Raw genomic sequence first — 20,782 nt, 5'->3', positions numbered from 1 at the left:
ATCCTGCCCCAATTCTCCTGTAACAACTTTCTAAGCAAAGAACAGGTACATGAACATTTATCAGCAAAAGCCTTTCACTGGCATAGAGCAGGGCTGAGCTCAGCTATGCTGAGGCCTCAGTCATGCCTGTTCTTAGAGATAAAAAAGCATAGTAAAATCTGCAACTAGCTTAGGGGACTGCTTTCTCCAAAACCAGCCTTGTTTGAGGCACACTTCACAACAGCAGCTCTTTCTCTAGGCAGGAAAAAAAATAAAAGACAGTTGGTAACAAAGCATTGCCCCTGAAATACCTATGCTGTAAAGATATCTGCTACTGGTAGTAAAGATAGAATGGATCAGTAGTTGGAAATAGGTATCAGTGAGATTGAACTGCATTAATTAAGACAAAATTCAGAAAGCCTTGGTAGATAAAATCATTGCAGCAGCCTCAGGGAGGCTGTATAATCTCAGTCACGTTTACGTTTCAAATCAGAGGTGAGATATCTTTTTAAAAGCATGCTGTTGCTTAACCATAAATTGTTGTGCCTGGGAAAGGAACCATTGAGTGGATCCAACAGTTTATGCTGGGCATTTTCAGACATTCCTTGCTGCTGTACCCCTTCTAGGGGCACCTGCTGGCAAGCCAGCCTTTTGTTAGCATTTTGCCTTAAGATAGTAGCAGCAATGACACGGTTTTCTAACTCCCAGTGGGTTGTGTTATGCTTATCAATCGAATTCTAATGATATTAAAAAAAAAAAAAGAGAGAAATAAATAATTGTAGATAAAAGCAAATAAAAGTGCCGCATTTCTAATATTAGGTGATGATCCAATATTTTCTTTGTGATTTGAGAACTACTTGTTTTACAGGAGACTTCAGAAATAAAATAAACATTAATTTCCTTATAAGAAACTCCACATTGTTGCCTTGTGAAGAAAATTGGATTTTTATGTCTAGTAAGGCTTCAATGTAGCATATCTGCTGAATGAGGCATCAGTGTAAGCAAACAGGTGGTAGCAGACTTGTTGATTTTACCATTATATATTTGTACACAATGGAGAGTGGGAGAATATCAAGAAAGTATCCTTTTAATGTCACATAATTTTCTCTTGTTGTGTCTTAGCCACTTGTCTAATCCAGTTTAACATACATACGAAATTACTGACAAAACAAAATAAACAATACCTTTTCATTTCTTTAAAGCCTAAACATGTATCTAAATTTCTTCAACTGTATCCTCTCTTGCTCATTTTTTTTATTCTTTATATCAAAGAAAATTTTTAAAAAGCGCTAGTAAGTTAGTATTTTAAAGAGGATGTGAAGATGGAATGTTGTTTTATGTAAAAAAAGGAGTGAAATAATGCAGTACTCCTCCTCTTTCAAAAAACTGAAGGAAAAACCAGCCAAGTTGTTCACTGGTACTGTCTTTTATGAACTATGGCATATATTCTACTTTCTTTCTTCAAATTAGCATCTGCAGGAGTGTTAATGGTGCTGTCCTATACAGAACTTAGAGACACCATTACCCTAAACAGCATATTCCCTCAGCCAGTATGGCTGGAAACAAAAGAAGAAAAATTACCTTTATAATTATAGCCTCCTTTTTTATACTTTTCTTTCATCCCCATTACAGTGTGACTGCTGGTCTAAAGGTGTAACCTGTCCTCACTGAAAGGGATCCCCACTCCCACTGTCCCCAGTGTGTGCATTCACATTTCAGCTACGTGGCTGTAACGTATTTCTATTTTCAGTCAGCAGTTTCATACTCAAATTGCATGTGCTTAAGCTGTAACTTAACACTGAACAGCAAATTTTGAGAAACAATTGTTTTCATTCTGGCCATTAAGTTGTAAAATAGGTGAGAATGGCCCACAGCATGACAAACTTGAGGCATAATGATACCCCAGCAATCCCCCTAAAATGATGCATAGTTAAAATCTCTGCTGCCCTTGAACATTCAAGCACGGCTCCAGAGTAGGAGTTAAGAGCTCTGGAGGTTTGGTTGCCTTTTATCTACAATTTAGGACCTCTGAAAGTTTTCTGTTCAGTTTTAAAAATTAAGGTGCCTGCACTTAAGGACCCATGCTAGAATTTGTTTTCCCTTGTAGGTACGGCAGATTTGGACATCCATGGCTGAGCCAGCTGTCCAGGCTCCTAAAGAGTCAACATCTGTCTTGAGAAGTTTAATTCTTCTGTGAATGAAGAGGGGGAGATCCTCTGGGCTTGGGGACAGCAGACTTTGTAAACATTGGAGGCAAATAAACACTTGTAGGGCTCAATCCATCTGAACTATTTTAGACCTCTGCCTTGGGATGAGGTAGCCTAGGCGCTGCCATTTTATGTCCAGTGGCTAGCTCGGTTGTTGATGTTCATACTTTCAGTATCTGCAGTCAAGGGATGCGGTGAAATTATTTATTTATTTGAGCCAAATGTCACTGTCCTCTAAATATCAACAGATCTCTGCCAAATTATCCAGTGAAAGATCCTTGAGATTCATTGAGATAAAGAGGTCTGATCACCCAGACTTTAGCAAGATTTGCAAGTGGTCTGTGTCTCTTAAAATGAGATCACTGTTGTTGGCTAGTCTTAGAAGATAACTTATCTGCCTCGTCTACAATTTTTGAAAACTCAGGAAAATGTCCTCTTGTAAAAAGAGGATTAATATGAAAAATGAACTGATATTTGTACAGTTTTTGAAAAGTCTGGTGCATTCTTGCATCTGCATCTTGCTGTTATTATTTTAAGGTGAATAATCATTTAGGGGAGTTTTGTGCCAAGCAACTTCAGTTGGTCTCAGCTATCCAAGCCCACTAGCTTACTAATGTTTCTCTTTCTTGAAGAGACCACTGAGTGTGCCCCGCTACAGCTTTTCTAGAGCATGAGTATCTCTTCTGCTTGGCCTTCTGAAGCTCCTATATATGCACACACAGAAGTACAGTAGAAGATAAATTGCCTTACCTCCTACCTTCTTCTCTGCTATGACATGGAAGCCACCAACTCTGTAGGTCACCATGGTCAGAGGTGGGAATATGCACCAAGTCAGCACATTCCTGCTCAGTAGCTCATACCCAACCCTCCCAGCTGTCCAGGTTGCTTTTAGCTATTTCTCCAGTAAAGATCTAAACCCATGTATGGAAAATGGTGACTAATTTTGAAAGGTTGGATATGACTATGAAACTGACTGGAAAGGATGAGCACAGATTGATGTCTAGAATAACTGGGCACTATCCAGACATTTTATTTAAGGTAAGGGGACAAGAAGTGAGAAGGAGACTGCTAGCTTTAAAAATTAGATGTGATGCTAAGAGGTCTGCCTTACATGCATTATTTGTGAGTACCAGACACTACCACCTTGGGAAAGCATCATAAGTGGTCTGGATAAGCTCCGGGCCTTCTTCTTGCAGGACCTAATCTGTTCAAGGTGGACACTGTAGTTAAACGCTGTGATCCAATTTTTACCCCTTCTGCATTAGAACCAGCACACTCTACTTACTGACAATAAATAAAGTAATTAAAATTTTAAAAATCTGTATCACCAATCTCTGTTATGATAGAAAAGTCTGCTATGGTATGCACATGCATAGACATATATCTGCTGGTCACTGTGTTCCTAGAACATCATCTGTTTTTTAAGCAAAGAAATTGGCTTACATGTAGATGTGTTTATACATCTTTGTTTATCTCAGTTTGTTGTAAATGCAGCATTTTTTATTCTCAAAATTATGTCCACTGGACAGAGACTTCTGCTAGAATTACGTCTTAAGTATTTTATAATGACCTCCAGAACAGTGTTAGTGTTCATCCCTTCTCTGCTACTAATATCCTACTGCACAGGGAACATTTAAGATTCTGTATGAACAGTAAAATTTTGGAATACAGTAAGAGTTAAAAAATCCACCTGACCAGTGCTTGTCTTTTCCCCTGTAACACATGACCATTCTTAATACATTTTGAGGTGGAAGGGGACTTGGTAGTTTGGGTTTGGGTTTTTTTTGGGAGGGGGAGGTTATATTTTTGGGGCAGACCAGAGAAAAGCAAAGATGTCTTAACAGGGACTCCAAGTACTTTCGTGGCTTTATACGGATCATGTAAAATACATTGGTCAGGGTAACGCACTCTACCCGTTGCTGTCTGGAAGATTTGCAAGCATGGTACACACACTACAGAATGCTGTCTCTGTGCTGATATTTGTAATGATAACACACTGATGCTCAAATTACACTGTGTTCTGGTTGCTGCCTTCTGTCTTGCCCTTTCTTACAAGCAGCCTAGAGGCAGGACTTCCATATGCATTTGTAAAGCATCTATAGCTGCAAACATTAATAAGAGTTATCACTTAGGAGCAGTTACTTACACTTTGTTTAATCTCTAATGGATTCTTCTAAATATTTACAGTAGAACAGTTGTCAGAACAAATGCTGGACATTACTGGCAACTTCCCAGCAGCCAAAAAGGAGAGAAAAAAGAGGGACGAGAGAAGAGAGAAGCGGGAAGAGGGAAGAGAGAAGAACCTACTTGTTGCGTTCTTCTGTGGGGTTTTTGTGAGACAGGTTCTGCATTATGTAACTTGGTGGCACAGAGTAGGAACAGTCCAGAGGATTGTGCACACCCCACAATCCAGTTGTGCTTTGGTCATGTAAAACTGTCTCTATTCTTGTTTATCTTGAGGGAAATGACTGACTGTTTGCTTTGCAGACACTGAAGTTAATAAACTGTATGAAAGGCCCGTGGCTGCTACAAGAGGTGGAGGAGCTCCAAATTGTTTGGGGATGCCAGCATAGCACCCACTGTGCTCTTGGACAATCTCTTGGCTGGTGGATCTGGAACCTGCAGTATTTCCCTGTTGTTGTGGCTCCCTGGCGCAGGCTGATATGGACTTTAAAATAAATAAAGCCAATCCTGTGAGGCTGAAAGAAAGTCCTTGGTGGGCTTCATCTCCTCAGCCTCTGAAGATACCTTGGCTCTGATGAGAATGGGGTGTGAGAAGAAGGTGTGGAGGAAGAACAAGAGGATGGGCAGCAGTAGGAGCCTGTGGCTACTGTGAGGGACCTACATGCCAGCAGCAGCTGGCTAGCAGATCGCCCACCAGGCTGTCCAGCTGTGTCCAGCAAGCGGGATCTTGGGCAGGCAGGAGGAGGGGATGGTGGCTGCATTGCTGCTTTACAGCTGGCAGAAGTGCTGGTACATGGGAGGGGGACCTGAGACACGAGGCACTTGTGTGCCTCGCAGTACCCCACTGTGACACAGCAGGTCTGTACTTACACAAAAAGGCACCAAGGATTGTTGTCTTTCTTTGGAAAAATTTCTTTTGACTTGAAAATGAGAGCCTTGCATGAATAAGAATCTATAAATTTACCAGATATGTAAGTTTTCTGTAGCATTTGCTATTTTAAGGGCCTGTCCTAATTTTGAGATGTGTGTGTGTGTCTGTGTGTGTGTGTGAATGCATGTGTGAGAGGGAGAGAACTCTCACTGCCTACAACTGTTCTGCCAAGATAAACTTTGGAGCATTTTATAAATTAACTCTGCTCTATGTGTTTATTTTTCTTTTGGAGATTCTAAAAAGAGACTGTTCAACCCATCTTATTAGGGGCAGCACATTTTTTTAAAGAGAAAAATAAGTTCCTACTCTGCACTGGAAAGTATTTGCTATTTTCAGCGAAAAGTATTCTTTCCTTCTGACCTGGCATATTAGATAAGATTTATATTTCTGACCTGACATTAGGTAGTTAAGATTTATTCTTCTATATTAACTTTACTGAGCTTGCAAGCTATTCATTTACAGCATAGGGAATATATTTATGGCAGAAGCAAAGAAAGTTCACTACAAAGTAGTAAAATATGTTATTAGGAGTGTCCCATAGACTGATGAAAATTGTGAGTACCCTTGCAGCTGGCTCCCTTCTGACTCTTTTTTCCTTCTTTGTTATTTCAACTTTAGAACTTGAATTTGAAGTCAGTTTCAATGGCAAATAACTTAAAAGAGTCCAGATGATTCTAATATATCCACGTATATGTACATACATTTATGCTGTGATTGAGAGGTGCGGGGAAGGGGATAACAAGTGACTTGAATTCTCTCTGTGTTCTTCTGGCAATGACCCAGGCATAAGTAACATTGGACATCACTCTCCTGCCAATATAAATCAGGAGGAACTCCGCCGGGGTATAAAGCTGGTGTGTGAGTGAGCGCTGAATCAGATCTGGAGCTTTTCTCTATCCAAAGGTGTGGACCCAGGCAATCTGTTAATGTCCAATTGACTTAAAGAGGGGAACCGCAGACTATGATGGAAACCTGGAAGCACTTCAAGCCTCTATAGGCAGAAGGTTGGAAAGTTAGAGGCCTCCTATTGAAATCAGTGGCAAAACCTCCCATTAACTTCAATAGGAAAAGAATCAGGTCCTAGAAATGTCTGGAAGCCAGAGAACTGCATGGCTCAAGAAAAAGGTAATAGGAGCTGATGACTTTCACCAATAAATCACCAATGCAAACCTGGCCATGCTTGGTTTAGACTCAAAATTGCTTTCATCTGATGTTTGTTTGAAACTTTTTCATTGTAAAACCTTCAAGAAGAACTGGCAGTTGTGAGAGCTGTCTCAACACGAGGCCGACGGCTGGATGGGGTGCGGTACCTCCTCTGACCCCGCGTCATGGGAGGGAGTCCATCTTAAAGAAAAGCAAGAAGCACTGGCCAGCCTGTAGAGACAGCAGTGCTTGCACTCTGCCGTGAACCAGAGGATTTTTATTTCAGAAATTGTCAGACTAACTCTGTAAATCCACTTAGACTGAATATATTGGGGGAGGGGGGTTATGGCTCCACAGCAAGCCAAGAGGAGGAGTAGATATTTCCATCTGTGGACATTATTCAACTCCTGTCACAAGAGAGAATAGAGATGTGCAGAGCTCTATTGAGGAATTAAATGTGTTGGAGAAAGGGCTTGGCATAGGGAAAGTTAGGACCATTAGACATTACAAAAGCTGGGAATTGCTTAGAGAGTGCAGTGAGCAAAGCTGCACATTGCAGTTCAGCTGAGGAACTCTGCTGCCCATCCTGTCTGCAGCTAAGGAGGATGATTTTGTAAGCTGTACTCAGTTGATGTCAGTTGCCCTGCTACACATCTTGACAATCCCTGATAAAGTGGTGGGGAAAATCACAACATTATGGAGGGGGCTTTCCTCCCCTCACAGTATTTTTACAAACAGTACATTTTTTCTGCTGGTCCCTGAAGGGGAGAGCAGTAGACAAACTGGGTGAATAATTTGGTATCTGTGCTTGGTCAAACAGCCATAGACTTGTTTCCTGCCAGCTAACGCCTTCAGAATAGTTCACCACTTTACAAACTCCACACTTGACATTCTTGTATTTGATAGACCTCAGGGCTACATTCTCTATTATTCTATGCAAATCTTCCCATCCTTCCTTACGTCTGACATAGGCTCCAAGGATTCACATCTTTCTGTATATGCAGAGATTCATGGCTTGTTTTTACAATTTGTCTTTGTAAATCAAAGAAGTTGTTCACTGCTTCTTTTCTCTCACCAAGAAACCCACTGCTATCATCAAGTCATCACACCACAGCTCAAGGGCGTTCTTTCTCTTTCCACCATTTCTCCCCAAAACCCTGGTCTCAGAAGATTAAGTTGCAAAAATCTGTGGCTTGGCATCGAAAGGGAAAAGTATGTCGAGGAAGAAACTTGCTTGTAGGTACAAACAGGGGAGTGAGGGTGAGGCAACACTAAAGACATGTTTCTTTGGGGTTACACTAAGGAAGAACAGAAATTGCTAAGACTATGAGAAAATAAATATTTTAAAAATTGATTTGACAAAAGGCACATTATTGTACACCCTTTATGTTTGGTACATGATCACATGTGAATTCTGGCATGTCTGTTCTGGTTCAATGCATTCACCTGCTAGTTCTTACTTCCAGTAGGCTTGGGTTGGATTCAGGTGTTGCACGATTGTGAGGAGGACATGGATCATGCCTGTATTAAATCTGGCATGGATCATGCCTGTATTAAATCTGGCAGGCTAATGGAGCTGATCTAGACTTATTACTTCTTCTACCACTTGCCACTTCAGAAAATGCAACATTTTGGGTCTATTCCTGTGCTCACTTATTTAGCTAGTCTGGTCTGGTGCATGTTCTCACTCTGTGAATTACGTCAGGCACTACTTCGAGAATTAGTGCTCAAGTTCAATATCTGTAGGAAGAGAGGGAAGGCAGGGAAGGAAAATACTCAGGAATACACAGTGCTGGGCAGGGTGAATAAGTACAGCATGGGGAAAGCCGTAAAAGTATCCCTCCTACAATTTTAAGTGGCAAATTGCAGCTGTTCTCTGACAAGACAGTGGAATACCTTCATGTCCTGTACCAGCAACTCACAAAGAGAATTGCAGACTGCATTTCTGCTCCTCTCGGTGATTTGCAACAAAAAACTCCCACTTATCATGGTTTTTTTAGTAGCCTGTATAAACATTTAGGCTGGATTCTGTGCACATACAAATTTTACGCTGGCAGGGCCCTGTGAGATATTTGCTTCCCAACATGAGTTGTAACTAGAAGCAGAATCAGTCCCTTAGCCTTTATGACATGTTTATTCTGCCTAAACCATCTCCCATTACAAGCAATGCAGAGACTTTAATTGAAAACCTCGGGTTAGTATGGCATGTGTCTTATGATTGCGACATTTCTGTCTGCTGATAAATAGAGGAATATTGTCTTTCCTTGCACATGCAGAGATGCAGTTACAGAAATGCACCCATATGCCTGGTCAAACCCCAGGAACATTAGCAGCAGTGCTGCTGCCTTGTCACAGCGGCAAGGAAGGACTCTTTTTCACTGGCACCACCAATTTTCCCTGCCCAGAGCACAACCTATGGAGCAATGCCTTCCTTCCAAGTGGCCAAGTAAAATTCCCAGCCTAGTGATACAGGTCATTTGAAAAGCAAGGAAAGTTTCAGAACCAAAAAGGGAAGGGTCCATATAACTTTCTGGTACAGTTTTAAACACGCTGAGCTCATCAGAAAGAAAAGAGGGTCCCCTACCAGGCTTCTCAGGAAATTTTTTTTGTTATTTTTTAATTCAGCATTTGGTTTGACCTGCATAAAAATAATTGTTTTGCTTTCCATGACCAAACAGATTATAAGAACAGCGGGAGAAGAGATGGAGTTTTCAAACAAACCAAAGGACTCCAAGTGGAGTCAACTTCTATCTGAGGTTATCAGCATGCATTTCATCTATATTTTAAGACAGTTTCAAAGTGAAAATAATTTAATTCTTGCTTGTGTTGATGTGAACTTTCGTGTATGTGTGTGAATGTGTATATACAGACATAGATATTAATGTGTAGGGGAGAAGGAAGAAATCACAATGCATGAGCATGAGTTTTTCCAATTCTAGGACAACAGCTGTAGGGTCAGGAGGTTCCAAGGAATTAACTATATAAGCCAGAGAAGGTTTATGTAGGAGTCAGGGAATATGAGATGGAAGATTCTACTTCTGAGTAAACTCTCTTATATGCAGTACTGCAATTTCTGTGACTGATCTCTTTTGAACAAGACGTGTCCAAGGTCTCTGCATACTTCCAGATGAAAAACACAGGCCCTTTTTCCTTTTCCCAGAAGTAACCACAGCCAGTCATGGAACCAGACTAGAAGGCTCAAACAGCAAGTTCCATAGATGAATAACTTACTTTTCAAGAAATTATGCAAGGTTTCAGAAAGGAATATGGATTGACTTTCATAATGGTTGGTGTTCTTTTAGTGGTAGTTATGGTTAGAATCCTCCTCTCTCACATAATCAAGGAAGCATGGAAATACAAGAGAAGGCTGCTCTTTCGGTTAATCTATTTTATCTGGACTCAGATGTGATTTATCCTGAGGGAGAAATGAACAGCTCTGCTCACTGAGTAGCTGGAAATGATGTGATTTCAGAAAGGTTATTAGCACCCTGTCCTTATCTTGAAAGGGTACAGTTCACAGTTTCCTTTGTGGCCAGCCAGATCCTGGTAACGAGTAGTAAGATCCCCCCACGCTGGTCACTCCCCACCCAGTGCTTCTAATCTCCATAAAGCTTGGGAAGACCTGTGGTTATCAGAGTATCCAGGTACAATATGTAGATACCTTATAAATGAAAGCCTATTTGAAACCTCCTCCATGATTTTCACCTTTCATAGAGTGATTGAGACCACACAGCCACAATATATGTCACCACTTGTTAGATTATTTGCTCAGATATACTTAACCCGGAGGTAGTAATGTGACAGCTTGCTTGTTCTAAGACATATTTTAGAAAGAAGCTGGGGCTTTAGAGCAGGAGTAGTATCTTAGTTAATCACTCAGATGAAAGAACATGGTATCCAGTCATGGAAGAGAATAAGCACTTTCAAATCATGTTGATTTTGTAGGTTTTTAGCAGAAACAAATTATGCAAATGGAGAAAAAACCCAACAATTTTATCCATAATCTGTCTAGGGGAACTTGTTTTTATGTTTACCTGTTCCTCAAAATGACTTTGGTCTATTCTTCAGAAATAATGTATGACCTAAGCAGCCATGAAGATGTCCTTTTGCTGACATTCACTCGAAATTGAATCCTACTGACAGATTTTCACACCTCTGAAACTTCCCCTCAATTAGTAGCTTAAAAAGCACATTTAAATAGTTTCATTCCTGAAGTCGGGGCCTTGGTCTTAAAAATACTTGTCTAGGACATAGCACAAGTTATAAATTCTACACGCTCATACAGAATTCTACTTTCCCTTTTAATACTCCCTCAACTCTGAAACTTGTCAATTGCCTAACTCTTCATAAAACATAAACACAAGAGACAAATGTGTGATTTCGTTTTGGACTGCAAAACAGAAACTGTTGTGGGTTGGTTTTTTTGGGTTTTTTTGCAAAACACAAAATCATGTCATTTATTTGCCTTCCAGGCCTTCAGGATCTTGTCTATTAGACATCTGTGGCCAGCGTGCCCAGCACAAGGAGGTCTCATCTCAGCTGATTATTTTTAGTTCTGTGTTATACTAAAACTTTCTGGAATCTTCATCCATCCCCATGTGTTGGCGAAATATTTGCACTTAACATCTTCTGACTCCCATGTTGAATCAACAGCCTTTGCTCCCACTTTTGTATTTTGGAGGGCTAGTTCTTCATTCGGCAGTAACATCAAGTAAAATAACACCAGCAACTCATTATTCAGTGGCATAGAAAAAAGTGAAATTAATTATGAATATTCTATGAAAAGGAAATAAGTTTATGAAACACTTGCTGATTACACTGGTTTGTGTAATCTTCATGAATAAGCAATGCAATAATGCTGGGCAAGTGTGCGTGGGAGGCACACTCTGGAGAAACTGGCTGTTTTCCTCTCTCTGACCAGTTAAGCTGTTATGATAAAAAGTGTCGTTGCTAAAGAAACCTGTAATAAATCCTGTTGGGAGTATTGCATGTGCTGATAACATACATAAACTTTGTAAACATATTAAAGTGTCAGGCTTTAGTAGCTCTGGTTCATGTGGATATTCATAAAAGTTTTTCAAAAAACGCAATGGAAATCTCGTTCCACCAGCTGGTTGCTCCTACGATTCTGGTTCACGTGAGAACCTTGTCTTCCTTCCCCTTGAAACAGAGCCTTACTCTGTAGGGAAGCTGAGTTAAAATATCTCAAGCCCTACCTCTGCTGTAACTATCACCAGGGAAGCCGTGTAGGCAGGGAGTTATTTGGGAAGAAGTGGGGTGGATGAGCTGGTGCTTGGTAAAGGATTTCTGATGTTCGGAACATCCCTGCCTTGTGTCATGATGTCCTCCATTGACACCTCCATCATAGAACAGTTGGCAGCTCTCAGCAAGATATTTCAGTTGCCTTTTAATAGGTGAGAAGAGTTGGGTGCCTACAAAAGGGACAAAACCCAGTCCCCACGCTGAACAAAGGAGTCTCAACCTAGTCTGAAAAGATGAGGTCAGAAACTATCAAATCCTGGATGTCCAGGGCATTTAGGTGCCCTGGCACTACTACACAGCACTGCAAACCAGTATGTTCTTCAACAAAAGAAAGGAGAACTCGCTCTTTTCTTTCGAAACACACCAAGAAGGGAGCGGCAGCCTTGTTGCCTCTTAATGTATCCAAAAACTTAGCTGCTAAAATATTTGGCCAGGAACTGAAAAATTAAGCTAAATTAATTCTTCCATATAGCATGACTCTAGCCTATCTGTGTTGATATGCTCTAATAAACTGAGGTTTCTTCACCTGGATTTGCATGTAATCTCGGGTCGTTGCTCCCAGCAATTTTAGTTTGCACAGGAAAGGCAAGGGCTTGAGGGCTGGGTACGGTGCAGGAACACATGTGACTGTATTCCAATGTCAGTAAGCAATCATCTGCAATATTGTGTGCTCCGTGTGGAGGAACTTTGCATTGATATACTTATTATTTGTCACAATTTATTCATTGCATTTTTTTTACACAGGGTTTCTTTAAGAGAGAATCTCAGTCTCTGCATGGAGGGACCTGAGCTCAGATAGATGTTCAATGCCAGTAAGATGAAACATCATGTTAGAAATGACAAAGTATCTGAGAAATGTCCATGTGTCAAGGGTGAGGTGGAAATTAAGCATCATTGAAGGTGAGGGACTCATATTTAAATCCTGTCCCAGACACACCTTAGGCACCTCATGTCCTGTTCTTGGAAGTGAGCCTGTGTTTGCCCTTGCACTTTACAGGAAGCCACAGGAATCACACATCGTTACTATCCCAACATCTATCAATGACCTCCTGTTTCATTTTACAGTGCCCCAAAATATTCTTTACCCTGCAGAAAATATCAAAAGTCTGAAATCCCATCTAGGACCTTGCAATTTTAAACACAAAACCTGTCAGGATGTAAAATTGAAGCTTGAAAGGATAAAGTTTATAGCAGCACTACCAGAACTTGGTCTAAACCTGTGGTTTGGGGTTTTACTTTTATTTAGAAGTATTACTATAAGCATTCCTTTATGTTGCTCCCCCTAATTATTCTGGTGTGTGGAGCCAAAATACCAGTGCAAGGCTGGGGTGCTGCTTGGAGCTGGCAGGAGCTCGGTGCCCCTGCCACAACCAAAGGCTCTCTGAGTTCAGCTCTGGTCCCCATAGATGAGTTCTTGCCTACGAGCACTGGAGCAAGATGTGTTTTGTGGCTCCTTTGCTTCAGTGGCTGCTATGTTTGATCGCAGGAGTAAATAACACTAACATTTTAAAATGCAAGGGCGATAGCTCATAATCGAGAAATTGAAACACACAAAAAAGTTTATTAGTCAGCTGTCGTACAACTGTAGTACAATCGTTCCTTCTCAAGTAGCATTGCTCATCGCACTGCTCGGAACTAGCAACAAAAACAAGGTTAAAGTACTCATTAATAAAATCTGTTAGATTTTATTATGACAAAGCATCTAATTGTAATCATTCTGCTGTCACCAAAAACTCAGTTATTCAATTATTTAAAAAAAAGTTGTAGCTCTCATCTTTTTTTTTTTTTTTTTGACAGCCATAGCAGGTTTTGCATGAATAAATGTTCTCTGAGTACTTTTTTCTGAAGCGTTGTTTGTGGTAATAGCAGACAGACAGACTTTTGTATAAAAATGTACATGGTTTCAGCTGCCTTTTGTCATCTGATAAGATTGCTTTGTTCAGAATTATTTTGGCAAAAAAATTAGCAAAGTGATTTTGAGTAGTTCAGACTCCAAAATTAGAAGTGAGACAAAAATATTATTTTTTATTAGCTTTTATATCTCCTCCACCAAGCTTTCACAACTTTTAATTTAATTTCAAGCAAAAGGGACAATCTACTGCAGGGGAAAAATCATTCTTAATAACATTCATAGTTTTAATGGAGAAGTGTAGCTAGTAGTGACTGTCTGTAAATGATTGGCTATGAAATGACAGACAGCTTGTTAATGTTAGCGATAAAGGGCAGTGCTCAAGCCAGCACACTTGCTTTACAGACCAGAAAGTAAAATGAGCATGCTAAGCAAGAGAAACAATGAGTAAGTCTGATTTTTGAGTTCTAGCTCAGATTTTATCAGGTATAACTTCCATTGTCTCCAGTGAAAAATTTATTGCAAGAAGAAACAGCAGAATGGGGATTGGCAAAGGCTTGATACACTAAGGGCAAAGCTCAAAAGAAGAAATTAGTCTCGGTTAACTTGTTTGGCTTCAGTTGGCTCAATAGGTGGAAGTAGTAAAGTAGTTGTACTTTTCATATGATTAAGAAAGAGATTGCCTCCCAAGCAGGTAATATATCACAGTTTTGAAAGGTACAAGGCATTGTTTTATCCTCTTTAGGGGCTGTACATATTTGAATCATGCAATTTTACAAGTATTTTAATGCAGCATTTCTTCCAAACTCAAAATGTATCCTGAGGTCCTACAGGAAAAAGCTCACTCCAGCTCCAGCCAAGTCCATAGTACCTTCTTCACTGGAAGCAAAGTAGGCAGGTTCAAGCTCTAAAACCATCTCACTAATAATAGTAGTATTTTATTCTGTCTGCAGAGACAAATAGGACTTTTAATGTATTTTCAGGTGTACCATCCTACATCAATGTCTTTGAGAAGTTGTGGTAATACGTGTTTTTAAAGTCTAACATGAATTTTATATAGTATAAGAAATGTCTTCAGTAGGTGATAGAAAAAGAAATTGAAATTATCACCCTTTCAGATGTCAGGTATGAAATGGGAACTGGTCAGTAAAGCCCTTTAGTCTCCTGGGATAACAACACTTATCATTCCACATATGCTGGTATGATCAGGTACAGATTTACATACACATAGAGTTATTAAAAAAAATAACAACACAAGCAGTCTATCCCTATCACGCTTCTAAATCTTTCAGCGATGGGTAATGATTTTCTGATATTTAATTTTTTAGATATCACTACAATGAGATATGTTCACAGCTTACGACAACACGATGGAACAGAAGCTTCTGCTTCTGAGGACTACAATAGGAATTTTACTGTCTATTTTTAAATGAACAGATTCTCACCCAAAAATGAGAGATATAGCTTCATTGCAAAAAAAGAGACCCTCTTGTCACCAGCTAAATATCTACACACAACAATGCTAATATGAGGACATCACAGAAAAAAATTATCAGCAGCATTCAAACACTTTGAAAGAGAACTAACAGTAATTCAGTCCTGCCCAAGGGGGGGGCTGCTTGATGGCTGCTTGCTTGGCTAACTTCTGCTTTAAACTGTTGCACTGAGATACAAAATTATTTATATTTTTAGAAATTGGTAACAACATCTATATTACATACCAACTCTGTAGTACTGCCATCTGTGACATGCCAACCCTAAACATACATATATATATATATATATATAGGTGGTGAACTGTTAAAAGTATTGCTTCTAAAATGAAGCGTTATTTTAACTAATAATGTAATTCTTCTTTTCTTGCTGACATTCTACTTCAATGTGAATTACACCCTGCACAAACAAGAGTATAAAAAGACTGAAGATATAATTTCACCAGTTGGTGTTTTGTCAGTATTTTCCTGATTTGTTTTAATTTATATAGCTATGTTTACAAATGGGCTGTTACACACCTCCCTAATTTTGAGTTTGTAAGTAGCTGAATGCAAACCAGAGATGCAGAGTGTTTGCAGACTGGAGCCCTCCACTACTAATTGTGACCAGAAGCACATTCTGGAAGATCTGTAGTCCCACATCAGCAAGAGGACTGGACAGAAAAGCAATGGAAGGGAGACAGGAAGGAAGAAAGGAAGGAGGGAAGGAAGGAAGGAGGGAAGGAAGGAAGGAAGGGAAGGGAAGGGAAGGGAAGGGAAGGGAAGGGAAGGGAAGGGAAGGGAAGGGAAGGGAAGGGAAGGGAAGGGAAGGGAAGGGAAGGGAAGGGAAGGGAAGGGAAGGGAAGGGAAGGGAAGGGAAGGGAAGGGAAGGGAAGGGAAGGGAAGGGAAGGGAAGGGAAGGGAAGGGAAGGGAGGCCGGGTAGCCTGAACAGGCTGTTATAGTGAAAGTAGTGAAAGGCAGGAGAAAATTTGAAAATTTTATGGGCTACCAATAATCATGGGAGCTCTACATCCAAACTGCACTTCCACAAAGTCATACAGGTTATTTTTGTCACAAATGTAGGAGTGAAGTAGAAATACGGAATTTTCTATCACCTTGCTTATTCTAGATTTCCAAATTTAGTCCATGGCTCGCTGCTAGTCCACAGGGTCATGGCAAATGGTCTGCCAGGCATCTACAGACCCGCAGCAAATAATATTTCATTTCTGTCCATTAGAAGGTCAGTAAGAGATGTACATAACTGTCAGTACTAAGTTTTGGGAGTTGGTAGTGGCCTGCAGAGCCAAAATATTTTGGAACTATTGACTTAATCCTCCTTTTTTCTAAGCAAACTGCAGTCACTGGCCTATACATAGAAATTATTACTTATTGGTATGCTAGTCTATATTCAGCTGCATATTACTCTGTCTTGTAAGACTCAAACAAGCAACTTCGTTAATCTTAATTGCTCTTATCAGAATAAAACCCCAAATTTCTCTGCTAACTGTATGTTTGCTTTCAAACTTTTACTGATTGTGTTCCGTGTCTAATTCTGGACCCGAACATCAGTCTGCACTTTGTTGTTGACTTCAGAGGAGTTTTATCTCTCCACAGCCAACTATATCTTTACTACTGATCATGGGACAGAAATTTAGGATTCTCCAACTAAAAACTTCAGTAGGAGTTTGGAGAGCAAAAGGATTGCAAACTAAATGTTCCTTATAGAAAGGATTACTTTGGCAATAGGTACAAAATAAGTAATGCTTCAGGACCAGATCCTTCTGATGGGGTAATTTAACAAACAAACTTCAATTTATACCAGCTGAGAGTCTGGCATGGCATATTCTGAATTAGTCAGTTCAGATTATGTAGTCTTTTTATGTTTAAATATGTAAGTCTACAATATAATACATGGAATGGAGGACTCTGATAGTAAACAAAATGAAGTAACATGGACTCACTGACTTCTTGATGGGAAGTTATTTGTACTATATTTAAAAATAAGCAGGTTAAAGAGAAATTTAAAAACACTTCCCTAGAAATGTGCCTATGATTTATGATTAAAGGAGACTATCTGAGCAAAAGAAACAGAAATCCAGGGAAAGTCTTGCACATAGTAGATGAATTTGACAGGTGTCTTCTTTATCTGCACACTGTAATTTATTTCAAGATGCACTCTTTACTAACAGCAATTCATAGGTTTTTAAAGCCAAAGTGATTAGTGCAAGTGACCGTAACCACTTTTATAATAACTTTCATAAACACTCACTCTCTAATTTTTTGCTTCAAGCCAAGTAACCACTGTTTATGCCAAATCATGTTTTACAACCAGCTGGATTTGAAGACCTCGGCCAGTAGACGATGTATAGCACGTCCAGGTGAGGTGTTCTGAAAGGCTTTTTGACTTCACTGCCAAAATAACAAGCCAGATTTCCATTCTGACTCTCCAGCTGTGATTTTCCACACACTTGTTCTGCTGTGAATTTATCTTAACTCTTGCATTTTAACCATAAAACTTTGAGCAAGTGCTCGATACCTTCTCCACGGTGTACCAACCAGCTAAATATTCGCGGCCAACACTTCCGCCTCTATTTCCCGAAAGTTACCCTGCTCTGCCGGTTGTCTGAGGACGATCGAGGTGGGACGGCCTTCGCCTGGAGAGTACACCGCGTCTGTCCCGACGCTTGCAGCGCTGAGCGGCCGGGGGCAGGAGGCAGACCTGCCTTGTCCCGCCCAAAGTGGGGCAGCTCCCGGGCCGGGCCGGGCCGGGCCGGGCCGGGCCGGGCCGAGCCGTGCGACGCGAGCTGAGCACCTGCAGCCGCGGGCTGCCCGCCGCGGCACGGGACAGCAGAGGTCGCCGCCGGCCCGGCGCTGGCCCGGCGCGCCGCGCACCAGGTGCCGGAGCAAGTCCGGGCGGAGGGGGCCCCGCTCCGCGACCCTCGCCCCGCGGGCGTTCCTGCCCCCCGAGCCCTGCCGTGCCCCCAGCCCGGGGCTGAACCTCTGCCGCGCCCGCCGGGGTACCGCTAGGGCTGGGGGTGGGGGGCAGCCGCAGCTTGCGGGCCCGCGGTCGCCAGGGGTTAAAGGAGCGGGTGGGAAGTGATGGAGGCTGCGGAGCCCTCCCTTGCCAAGGATAATAAATCGGATGCCCTGACATGTTTTACTTAGCCCTTAGTGCTCCCTCGCTGCGAGGCCGTGGGGATCGGAGGGCTGGAGCCCCGGTCTCTCTCGTCCTCAGCTCCGCTTTAGGGGCACTTTAGGTGAATCAAACCTTGTTTGCAGGAGGCAAACCATACAAAGGAGGCTTTCAAGGGCCAGCAGTGCCAAGCAGGGCAAGGGAGCGAAGGCTGAGCAGGAGAAAATTAAAATAATACTACCTCCCCTCCCTGAGGAAGTAACTCAGTTACTTCTTGCTGATTAAACGCAGACTGCTGTGTTTTATGACATTTCCTCGGTGTCTGCAGCTGTCAGGGAGAGCGGACAGGCACGAGCAGCCCCTCCGCGGTAGGTGCGCAGAAAATTCCTCCTCCCCAGAAACAGCGGCGGGTCCGATGCAGGCGGGGTGGCGAGGCCGGGTCGGGGGCGCGTCCCGGCGGCCCCTGCTGCCTCATCCCGCCTCATCCACGGCTCCCTGCGGCAGGGTCACGGCAGAGCTCCGACCGGCGGCACTGCCGGGGGTGTCACCGCGGATTCGAGCCCACGCCGCACCCTGACGCCGGAGCGAGAGCCCGCCTGCCCGTGGCAGCGCCCCACGACCTGGACAGCGACTTTGCAAGGGGGCGACTCGCTGCTGCTTCCCTGTTCTTTCCTTCCCGATGACGGGGGGCTCTCTCTTCCTCTGGGCGACAGCTCCCAGGGAGCTTCTGCCAGCACCCTGGGTACTGCCCCTCGCACCCAGGCCCCCGCCTGCCTCCTGCCTCTGCCCCGAATCCAGGCGGAGATGGACAGGGGCCGGTTAAATCAGAAGGGAAGAACTCGCATCATCCCATGGGATTAAAATTTTAAAAATTTAAAAATTCAGGAGCCACAGTCCCAGGACAGTGGTGATGGGTGACTAGTGGCGAGCGGAGGCTAAAAGCCAACGGGCCGGACAGAGCCGCGACACCCCAGCCTCTCTCCGCATCGCCGGGCGCCAGGCTTAACCTAGAGCGATAATCTGTACTGCCCGTTCTTGGGAAGGGGGCTCCTTGACCGGGATGAAGAAAAGCATTTAGGGCATACCCGCAAAAAGTTACCTGTCGTGTCTTCTCCCTTTCCCTTCAGAAAGAGGAAAGACCTAAGAAAGGACGTTCCCTTTCACCAGACATTAAAATGTAAAGCACCAGACGCAGGTCTTCTCAGAGCCCGCGCTGCTCATCCCAGTGAGGTGAGAAAGAAGAGCAGAGATAGGTCAAAAATCGCCTTCATCCCTCCAACTGAATGAAACTGCCTGCAAATCTGCTCAGCCGCGCCGCTGACGCGGGATTTAGTTCCCAGCGCACTCGCCTGGGCACCGGGGACACGGAACCCCCCGGACAGGTGAACAGCACAACGAGAGGAAGCAGAAGTTATCAAAGTATAGATCTCTTCGCACTTACTTCTTCCCTGTCGCCGTACCCTGGAGGCGTGCTGGCTGCCAATGTATTCCATAAAGTTCAAAGTGATGAAAAACCAAGAAATCAGTCGCAATTGCATAGTAACCCTTTGAGAGTTCGACTTCTCCTTTTCGTCCTTTTTTTCTTTCCTTAAAAAAAGAAATAATAAACCGGGGTGGTAGGCGGCAAGGGATGAACACAGCAGCAGAAATACCTGCACTGAGATCCAAAGCTGGGCTTGGCCGGCTTGATGGCTTTTGCCTTTTTTTTCCTTTTTTTTTTCCTTCCTTTTTTTTTTTTTTTTTTTTTCCCTTCCCCTTCGCTTTTCCTATTGCACTTTCCAGCAGTCTGCCCCGCTACCTGCCGCAAACCTCAGAGGGGAGTCAGCAGCGGAGAGGAGCCGAGCAGCCGCCGCCGGGGTCCATGCCGGGCCGGTGGCCGGCAGCATGTTGTGAGGGTGCCGGGGTGCGTGCGGCTGTGCGCGCCCGTGTGTGCGCCGGGCGGGCGAGGTGCCGACAGGACGGATGGATGGATGGCGGTGGGAGAGGAGTGTGCGAGGGCGGGAGCGGCGGGGGGGCAGAGGGAGGACCCAGCCCCGCCGCCGCCGCTCCGGAGCAGCCGCGCTCTGCGCCGCGGGCACCGCCAGCCGCCGGGCGCAGGTGGGCCGGGCCCCCCCGGCTCTCCCGCCCGCCGACCAGGAGCCCCCGGGCTTCATGCGGGAGCTGCTCCTGAGCGGTGCCCCGGGGGAGAGGCCCCGGGGCGGGGCGGGCCGGGAGGAGGCGAGCCCCAGCGCCCCGGCACGGCGGGGGGAGGCTCCCCGCGCCCGGCCGAGCCCCCTCGGGGCATCGACGCCCGAGCATCCTCCGGCAGCGGGGCCCGAGGGCGGCGGGGCTCTGCAGCCTCGCTGGCAGCCCCCCACCCCCGCCTCCGAAGGTCTCCGCTCGCCTCCCCTCCGCCGCCGGCCTTCCCGGGGTCTCCGCGGAGCTGCCGCTGCCCCCGGCACCCCGGCCCCTCCGTGGGGAGGGACGCCCCCACTCGCCGGGGGGACGGGGCGGGGTGCTCAGCGTTCCCTGCGGAGGGGAACGCAGCGCCGGACTCTCTCTTCTCCGAATTTGCCCCTTACATCCTGGCTCGCAGTGGACATGGGGAGATGCGAGTGGGGCTGTGAGGGGTCTCCAGCCTC

At 43.7% G+C, this 20,782-nt stretch overlaps 1 protein-coding gene across 1 annotated transcript in view; it reads right to left on the bottom strand.

Moving 5' to 3' along the window:
• RSPO3 (R-spondin 3) overlaps positions 1–20,219 on the bottom strand; it is a 61,621-nt gene extending 41,402 nt beyond the window's left edge. The window contains exons 1-2 of the mRNA XM_032101619.1: positions 19,971–20,219; positions 19,603–19,748 (exon numbers count right to left, since the gene is read on the bottom strand). Coding sequence (XP_031957510.1) covers positions 19,603–19,748; positions 19,971–20,047 — 223 coding nt within the window. The 5' untranslated portion in view covers positions 20,048–20,219. The remainder of the gene's footprint in view (positions 1–19,602; positions 19,749–19,970) is intronic.
• Between the last annotated feature and the right edge of the window lie 563 nt (positions 20,220–20,782).

This window comes from Corvus moneduloides, chromosome 3 (genome assembly GCF_009650955.1).
Source record: "Corvus moneduloides isolate bCorMon1 chromosome 3, bCorMon1.pri, whole genome shotgun sequence".
NCBI classification, from domain to species: Eukaryota; Metazoa; Chordata; class Aves; order Passeriformes; family Corvidae; genus Corvus; species Corvus moneduloides.
This window is presented reverse-complemented; position numbering and strand designations above follow the sequence as displayed.